The sequence below is a fragment of the Hemibagrus wyckioides genome, linkage group LG24 (genome assembly GCF_019097595.1).
Source record: "Hemibagrus wyckioides isolate EC202008001 linkage group LG24, SWU_Hwy_1.0, whole genome shotgun sequence".
NCBI lineage: Eukaryota > Metazoa > Chordata > Actinopteri > Siluriformes > Bagridae > Hemibagrus > Hemibagrus wyckioides.
Genome location: NC_080733.1, coordinates 1,807,795 through 1,817,399, shown reverse-complemented (window position 1 = coordinate 1,817,399; position 9,605 = coordinate 1,807,795). Strand labels below are relative to the sequence as shown.

General features: G+C 43.4%; 1 protein-coding gene across 1 annotated transcript; it reads left to right on the top strand.

The window, feature by feature from the left end:
• On the top strand, positions 1–8,562 carry hgh1 (HGH1 homolog (S. cerevisiae)). The gene is made up of 7 exons (XM_058378454.1): positions 1–66; positions 1,847–2,450; positions 2,610–2,710; positions 3,853–3,948; positions 5,416–5,507; positions 5,619–5,741; positions 8,335–8,562. The coding sequence occupies exons 2-7, from the start codon at positions 1,909–1,911 to the stop codon at positions 8,524–8,526; spliced, it is 1,146 nt and encodes a 381-aa protein (XP_058234437.1). The 5' UTR covers positions 1–66; positions 1,847–1,908; the 3' UTR covers positions 8,527–8,562.
• The last annotated feature ends 1,043 nt before the right edge of the window (positions 8,563–9,605 follow it).

Here is a 9,605-nt window from a genome sequence, read left to right as displayed (position 1 = left end):
CATTCCCTTCCACATCAGGGAAAGAAGTGTTGCTCTATCACACCATGTGTTTGAGTCCTGCAGCAGGTAAGTGAGTTAACGTTAACTAGTCATTAGTTAGTTAGTTAGTCGTGTTTACTGGTTTCAGGATGGAACTCATCCCACTGTTGTTTACTCACTCTTACTGTTAGCTATATAACATCCTCTCACCTCCTCATCTGATTGTAACACTACGGTGTGACATTGAGTTCTTCTTCAACAACAACAAACCCGGCATTTATAGTTATTGAAGAATGAAGTTTATTCTTCTTTATTCTTAATGAACATTTCGATATAGACTAGAATAAAACTGTATTACCGCGTTGCCCGATGGGACAGCTAGCCAGTGAGAACCGACTGTTAGCAAGATCCCTAATATTACTACCACTACTAGTACTGTTTCATAACTACATCTACCACTACTAGTACTGTTACCATTACTACATCTACCACTACTAGTACTGTTACCATTACTACATCTACCGCTACTAGTACTGTTACCATTACTACATCTACCGCTACTAGTACTGTTTCATAACTGCATCTACTACTACTGGTACTTTTATCACTACTACATCTATCACTACTAGTACTGTTATCACTACTACAACTAGCACTACTGGCCAGATGAGGTCATATACATGTGAATATTGGTTGTTTGTCATCATCATTTGAATATCAAAACATGTTACATGAATGAAGATGTTCTGAAGACATTTAAAACAGAATTTGAATTTTATCAGAGCAGAAAAGCTAAAAGCATTCTTATAGAAAGAATATGTGTGTGGTCAGATGGCAGCAGAAAATATTCCATATGTTCACTATATTATAATTTGCAGGAGATTGAAGCAGTGATAGTGAGTCTTCCGCGAAATAGAAACAAAGGAAAGGTGTACAGATGGAGTACTGTTTTTTATTTAGCTGTGAAAATCAAGAAGAGAAATTACACTGAAGAACACAGTGTGCAGGTAGAAAAATCAGCGGAGGTCAGTGATTGGACGTTAGGATCATTAGTGATCAGTGATTGGACATTAGGATCAGTAGTGATCAGTGATTGGACGTGGGATCAGTAGTGATCAGCGATTGGACGTGGGATCAGTAGTGATCAGCGATTGGACGTTAGGATCATTAGTGATCAGTGATTGGACGTTAGGATCATTAGTGATCAGTGATTGGACCTGGGATCAGTAGTGATCAGCGATTGGACGTTAGGATCATTAGTGATCAGCGATTGGACGTTAGGATCATTAGTGATCAGTGATTGGACGTTAGGATCAGTAGTGATCAGTGATTGGACGTTAGGATCAGTAGTGATCAGCGATTGGACGTTAGGATCATTAGTGATCACTGATTGGACGTTAGGATCAGTAGTGATCAGCGATTGGACGTTAGGATCAGTAGTGATCAGCGATTGGACGTTAGGATCAGTAGTGATCAGTTATTTGACGTTGGGATCAGTAGTGATCAGTGATTGGACGTTGGGATCAGTAGTGATCAGTGATTGGACGTCAGGAATATTAGTTCTCACAAGTTCACCACAGTGAGTCATTACACAGCGGTGGTGAGTGAACCTGCTCTCTCAGCTCATTTATCTGTAGCTGTGATGTGATCTGGAGAGCTTTAAAGACTCTAACTAACACTAACATTTCCTCTTTGCATTTGTTCCCAGGCTCTTTTTTAACAATTATTTTATTTTATTAAAGTTGCTAAAGGGGTAGAATGTAGACATGATGCTGCACCATGACTCCACTGTTTCTGCTGTTTTTGATCTTCTGTATCTGTTAGATGTTTCAGTGTTTCAGTGATATTATCTTCTGTGTGTCTTCAGGTTTGTAGACACCGAGTGCTTTGTGAAGGCCTTGTAGCCCTGGAACAGTTCTGGCCCACACAATGCTCAGTGACAGTGAGGCTCAGGAGATGCTCTCTTTCCTGCGACTGGACACGAGGGCAGACGTTAAGGGCCAGGCTACAGAGTGCATCCTCGGTCTGACAGGAACACGAGACGGCTGCCGCTACCTGCGGACCAGGCCTGACTTCCTCAAGGCTCTGGTAACGCTCACAGCAGATGTCTCTATTGCCATTGTGAAGGACTGTTACCACGCCCTGGTCAACCTGTCAGCTGACGAGACACTGCACAAGCCCCTGGTGAAGGATGCGGGTATCTTACCCATGCTGCTGAACCACCTCCTCGACCCAGAGTACGATTTCTCTGACCGCATTTGCTCCATCCTGTCCAACCTGTCCAGGCATGAAAGGACGTGTGTGGACCTGTTACACAAGCTGCAGGAGCAGAACATCGGCATGGCCAAAATAGTGGAGATTTTTTGCACCGAGGGCTTTAATAAGAAAGCGTCGCTGCATTACCTGGGGCCGCTGCTGTCCAACCTCACGCAGTTACCTGAGGCCAGGCACTTCATCCTGGACAGGGACAGGTCAGTCTCGATTAGGGAAACCGCTGGAATTTAGCAGAAGAATAATTTTCACAGGTGAAAACTGTCTGAATGTGATAGCAGAGGACCTACAGCCAGCGCTGTCCTGTGCCTTTAACAGAGAAGCTGAACAGCAGTCTTGTGTTTGTCTTCTCGCCGCAGGTGTGTGATTCAGCGGCTGCTGCCCTTCACGCAGTACGAGGCGTCGGTCACCAGACGTGGTGGAGTCGTGGGCACGCTGAGAAACTGCTGCTTTGACTACAGTAAGATTGAGCTGTTGTAATATTCTGTAACTTTCTGAGACCTCACATTTCTAGATGTGAGTTAGGGCAAATCTACAGAAATGAAGTGTGTGTTTTCTGAGTCCTTTCATATTGTGGCGTAAGAGTTCCTCTGAGACAATATATAAAAAATAAACGCTGCCATTTAGATGTTTATTTAAGCATCAGTGTTAACCTCTCTGAATAAATTAAAAAGTAAATATAAATTAAGTAATTGAAACTAAAGACATTATTTAATTCAGTTCAGTTTTATTTGTAGCATTTTTAACACTGGACACTGTCATGATGGAGCTTTACATAATAAATAAATTCAGAATAAAAATAATAACAGGATGTGTGTTTCATCATTTTGCCTGCTACATGTTTTGAAACTTATCAGTGCTATGAAGCTGTGAAAGCTAAATATATTCACAGTAAAGTCTGAAAGTTTGCTAATTAATCGATTTAATTAATTGATATATGATAGATTTAGATTGAACTCTGAGCCACTGTGAGCACTGGGCTATGGGGTATGGGGCAGGAAGGTTGGGATCTCCACGTTATTTTATTCAGGTCTTGAGTTATTTTTCTGTTTGTCTGGTCACTTGAATGGACAGGTTTTTATCCAGACCTCAGTAATAAGTATTCCTGTGATAATGTAGACTTGGATCTGTTGTGTAAGCGGAAAGTTCAGGACTGAGAGCTCTGTGGCTCCAGCAGAAAGCCACCGGGGGTAAAATCCATCGAGTTAATTTTACTCTTATTACTGTGCTGAGTGAAAGATTACAGAGAAATTGCTAGAACATTTTTGAGCACTGTGGTTTATACAGTCAAAGCTGTTAACATGAGAGGACAAGTTCATCGGGGCCTCCAGTTTGTGGAGCTTTATGAGGTGAAGAGACACTGAGGAGATGGTCAGCAGGATGCTCATGATGTTTTGAAGCAAGAAATCTTCCCTGAGGCAGATGAAGCATGGAGGCAGTTGTGCTATGAAGGATCTAAAACTGGTGGCCTTTACCACTGAGTGACTGGAACAGTGTCCTTCACTGGCATCCCGCACACTGTATCACTAACACTTCTTAAACCTTGTAGATGAAGTAGCTCGTACCCTCTGGACATTTCTTCTATGTTTTTGTGTGTCACAGGCCATCATGAGTGGTTGCTAAGCGAAGTGGATATTCTGCCCTTCCTGCTCTTGCCCCTGGCAGGTCCTGAGGAGCTCTCTGAAGAGGAGAACGAAGGTAAAACATCTCCTTTTAACTATAATGAGTGTTTGTTCCACACTGAAGCAGGATGAGGGTTTAGTTGTTTGTCAGATTGTAAGATAAAAATAATATAAATTATAGCACCAGTATTTTTACATGTATATATTTATTTATTTGTTTGTTTGGTTATTGTCCCTGTTCTGTGCCTAGCAGTAACTTCTACTGAATTTAGTTTGAAAAACTGGAATGTGTGTTTCACACTGAAATCTTGTTTGAGATTCGTTTTTCTCCTGCAGTTGCTGGTCTCAGTCAGTAGAGGGTAGTGTTAATTAAATCACTAGCAGATTAAAGGAAAACTTCACCAGCAGACTTGCACACTATTCAGCATCATCCAGGATTTATTTATTATTCTAATTATTTTTAATTCTGAGTTAAATTTAATTAGTTTAAACTTCCTTCATCAGCGTGTCTTCCTGAAGAGAGCAATGCAGCAGCACATTAGTACTTTCCCTCAGATCGGGTTCAGAGCTTGAACCTTAGCCCTGATACCCCAGTCAATACCTTCAGGCTCATCTGACTAGTCAAGCTGAGCCTCTGCCATTACGCAGCACAGCTAGGTTGTATTGCGTCAGTCAGTGTTTTTAGTCTTCACGGTTTCTGTGCTGGATTTCTCATTATGACGCTGAACATGGCTGGAAAATGGTGAGTGAGAAAAGAGCACATGCTCTTGTGTTTTTAGGAGATAAAAGTTATCACTCCTATTAAACTCCACTGTAAGTGCGCTGTAACACAGTAACCATGTGACCTCACCACCATCTCTAAACACATCCCTGATACTCCAGTGTATGTGCCTCTGGGTGGAGATTTCCTTGACTTTGTCACCAGGCAGCTTGTATCATTTTTATGTGAATCTTTGTGTGGAATATTTCCCCTTTTAAAACTGCACTGAAGTTTCTGCAGTTTAACCAAACCAGTAAAGAGAAAACTCCAGAGAGAGGCGTGACCTGATGAAGAGGATTATTTTGATGTGAAGCCCAGCATAATAAACTCAAATAGTTAGGGTAACTCAAATAGTTCCTTAATGTTCACACACTGTGATCAACACGTCATGTTACTCACTGAATGTAGATGTTTAACTGAACTCATTATTAGGAGCTAACCACTTGGAGTGGAAGAACTGGAGTGTCCTGCACTGAGCCCTGACTCTGACTCAAACCCACTGAACACCTTTGGGATGAACTGGAACACCAACTGAACCCCAGACCTCCTCACTCTTACAACATCAGTGTCTGATCTCACTAATGCTCTTGTAGCTGAATGATCACTAATCCCCACAGTCACACTCCAACATCTAGTGGAAAACCTTCACAGAAGAGAAGAGTGGAGATTATTATAACAGGAAAGAGGAAAAAATCTGCATCTCCAGTGGCTGTGGTCCAAAAGGCATTTTGAATTTATTAAAGATTTGTGTGGAAGCTGTGCTGATTGCTGGCTTGTGTGTAGGTTTGCCTGTGGATCTGCAGTACCTTCCAGAAGACAAAAGAAGAGAGGAAGACCCAGATATCCGCAAGATGCTTATAGAGACTCTACTGCTGGTAAGAAACAGCTGTTTTCCCACTTCTGCTGTGAATAGATCTTGTGCTTCAGTAAAAGAATTTGTTCAGTTTATGACGTGGATGATGTGATGGTTTGCTGATTCACTTTAGCTCACAGCCACCAAAGTGGGACGTCAGATTCTGAAGAAGAAAAATGTCTATCCTATTATGCGGGAGTTTCATAAGTGGGAGAAGGAGCCACATGTGATTTCTGCCTGTGAAAAGCTCATTCAGGTAAAGACATAACATTTCAGGTGTATGGTGTTCTGTTTAAAATGGACTCTGGGTCTGACCTCACCTGCTTATCTGAAACCCTTCAAGATTCAAGAAGCTTTATTGTCATTCCAACCACATATATCTGACGCAGTACATAGTGAAATGAAACAACATTTCTCCAGGACCTGGTGCTACAGAAACATACAACATAAAGATCAAACACAAAACAACAACATAGAGCTAGGACCGGAGTTTGTCTTAGCCACATAAAGTGCACAGTGTGCAGCTGGGTGCAAACAGAGCAAAGACAAGACAGTGCAGAAACAATAAGTACAAAAAACAGGACACTTGGCGCCAAAAAGCGCAGCGGTTGAGGTAGTGCAAATAGAAATAAACATAAATATAGCAGCGGAATGAAATATTAACAGGGTTAAGGTAGTGCAATAAGTTATAACAATATAAGTTATGTGTGTGTGTGTCCACATAGGTGAGAGAGAATGTGTGTGTGCATGTGTGTGAGAGAGACAGAGAGTTTTGTACAGTTCAGTCCTGGGTGTTGAGATGCCTGATTGCCTGAGGGAAGAAGCTGTTCAACAGTCTGGTTGTGAGGGCCCAAATGCTCCGGTACCTCTTTTAGGATGGCAGAAGGGTGAAGAGTGTGTGTGAGGGGTGTGTAAGAGTGTGTGTGAGGGGTGTGTAAGAGTGTATGTGAGGGGTGTGTGGGGTATGTAAGAGTGTATGTGAGGAGTGTGTGGGGTGTGTAAGAGTGTGTGTGAGGGGTGTATGGGGTGTGAAGAGTGTGTGTGAGGGGTGTGTGGGGTGTGTAAGAGTGTGTGTGAGGGGTGTGTGGGGTGTGAAGAGTGTGTGTGAGGGGTGTGTGGGGTGTGTAAGAGTGTGTGTGAGGGGTGTATGGGGTGTGAAGAGTGTGTGTGAGGGGTGTGTGGGGTGTGAAGAGTGTGTGTGAGGGGTGTGTGAGGGGTGTGTGGGGTGTGAAGAGTGTGTGTGAGGGGTGTGTGGGGTCGTCCATAATGCTGTTTGCTTTGTGGATGCAGCGTGCAGAGTAAATGTCCATGATAGAGGGGAGAGAGACTCCGATGATCTGCTGAAGGGTCTCGCGATCCGAGACGGTGCAGTTCCCAAACCAGGCAGTGATGCAGCTGCTCAGGACGCTCTCGATGGTCCCTCTGTTGAACACAGTCAGGATGGGGGGACGGAGATGGGCTTTCCTCAGCCTCCTCAGGAAGTAGAGGCGCTGCTGGGCTTTCTTGGTGATGGAGCTGGTGTTGAGTGACCAGGTGAAGTTCTCTGCCAGATGAACACCAGGGAATTTGGTGCTCTTGACGATCTCCACAGAGGATCCATCAATATTCAGTGGAGAATGGTCACTCTGTGCTCTCCTGAAGTCAACAACCATCTCTTTAGTCTTGTTGACATTCAGAGACAGGTTGTTGGCTCTGCACCAGGCTGTTAGATGTTGCACCTCCTCTCTGTATGCTGACTTGTCGTTCTTGCTGATGAGACCCACCACGATCGTGTCATCGGAGAACTTGACGATGTGGTTGGAGCTGTGCATTGCTGCAAGTCATGAATCAGTAAAGTGAACAGCAGTGGACTGAGCACACAGCCCTGAGGAGCTCCAGTGCTCAGTGTGGTGGTGCTGGAGATACTGTTCCCGATCCGGACTGACTGAGGTCTCCCAGTCAGGAAATCCAGGATCCAGTTGCAGAGAGAGGTGTTCAGGCCCAGCAGACTCAGCTTCTCAATCAGCTGCTGAGGGATGATTGTGTTGAATGCTGAACTGAAATCCATGAACAGCATTCATACATATGAGTCCTTACAGTCCAGGTATGTGAGGGCCAGATGGAGGGTTGTGGTGATGGCATTGTCTGTGGAGCGGTTAGGACGATACACAAAAACTGCAAGGGGTCCAGTGAGGGTAGTGGCCGTGTCTTGATGTGCCTCATGACGAGCCTCTCGAAGCATTTCATCACAATTGGTGTGAGTGCGACGGGACGATAGTTATTGAGGCAGGAAACTGTAGACTTCTTAGGCACAGGGATGATGGTCGTTGTCTTGAGGCACGTTGGGACGATGGAGCTGCTCACGGAGATGTTGAAGATGTCAGTGAATTACTGGCTCGAGTGGACGGAGAAAATAGACAGGATATACTAATTTGGTGGAAAACTCCTAGTTTTGTCGCTGTGGCACAGGGGCAGTAGTACCATGAGAGCACATTTCCATGGAAAAAAAAATGTCCCAAGGTCTGCTAATAAAGCTTGGTGTTCTCCATAATATGTGGGAGATCCCTTTTGATCTCAGTCCACAAGCAGAGCTCAAGTTATTCTGGGTTTTTACTCAGCTGTTTTAATCACACTCATAAAACATTCAGCATGCAAAGGCGCAATAGAAGCCTAATATTTACTTAGGGATTAATGGCTTTTTACTGGCCTCATGTTACAGGATTGTAGAATATATTTTCCCGTTGTGTTAGATCATCTAATTAATAGCAATCTTATAAAACTTAAGTGGTGTCTGGAAGCTCATTACTCAGGTTATACTGTACTCCTGCTACAATCAGATCTGCTTCATGTCTGTGTGTGTGTCGGGTCAGGTTCTGATCGGAGACGAGCCGGAGGCAGGGATGGAGAACCTAATGGAGGTGGAGATTCCTGAGGACGTTGAGCAGAAGCTGAAGGAACTGGATGCCAAAGAGCAGGAGCAGATTGAGAAAGAACAACAAGAGCTGCTCAAAGCAGAAAGCGAGAGGAGTCACAGCTCAAATCATGAAGAGCTGGAGCGATGACCGAGCAGCAAGACGGATACCACACACACACACACATACTCCACCTGATACTGAGCAGTCAGTTTTATAAGCCTGTCATCCAAAATTCCTCTTGCTAAGATAGTAAAGTGGATCATGTTAAATTAAAAGGTATGAATTTATGAGTGTTGGCTGGACATAAAAAATGACTCACCTGTTAAATTTTCTATACACAGATTTAGTAACATGAACATTTATCATTAAAATCCTGTTTATTCCATCTCATCTGTCTCGACTGTGGTGTACTGGACGCTGTTTATCTTACTACTGCTCATCACTTCCTCAACACAAGGCCCAATCATCCTCTATTATCTGCTGTATAAATCATTCTTTTCTCAAGGCTAATGGTGTGAAGGTATATCACTGGGTAGAGTAAGATGGTTATTTAAAAGAGGACCTGAAAAATATCACTGCATAACCATCACAACCACATGATGTTCACTTAATAGTGCCATCTGCTGGACCCAAAGTGTCTTATCTCTTCAGAAAGCACTGAGGAGTGAATGAGGAAGCAGAGTGAGTGGAGAACTTGGGTGTAGCTTTGGATTGTGGAAATAAAGATTCCTAATGAAGAAAAGAAGTAGAAAATAAAATCATTCAGGTCTGATGAGAAAAAAAATGGTTCATGAAGCACTGGGTAAATCCTGGGTCTGTTTTTATTGCTAAATAACTTTGCAGGATTAATATGCAAACAAATATGGGGATTAAGTACAGAGTAGTTAGAAAAAAATCATTGAGACTGTACAGGACAACTAGCTTCAAAATCTTAATCTAAATTATCCCATTACAGTATATCTGGCACATAGAGGTAGGAGTTCTGTCACACACAATCCCGAGCAGAAGGTCCTCTGTTCCTCCACAGCAGAATCTCAGGAGTTGTGTAGACCAGAGAGCTACAGGAAGTTCTCTCCAAAGCGTTCCTCTTCTATAAGCTCTTTATCCTGCTCAGGGTTACGAGGGATCTGGAGCACTGGGCATGAGGAGGGAATACACCCTGGACGGGACACCAGTCTCCCACACACACATTAACACCTCAGGGTTATTTGTAGTCATCATTTCAC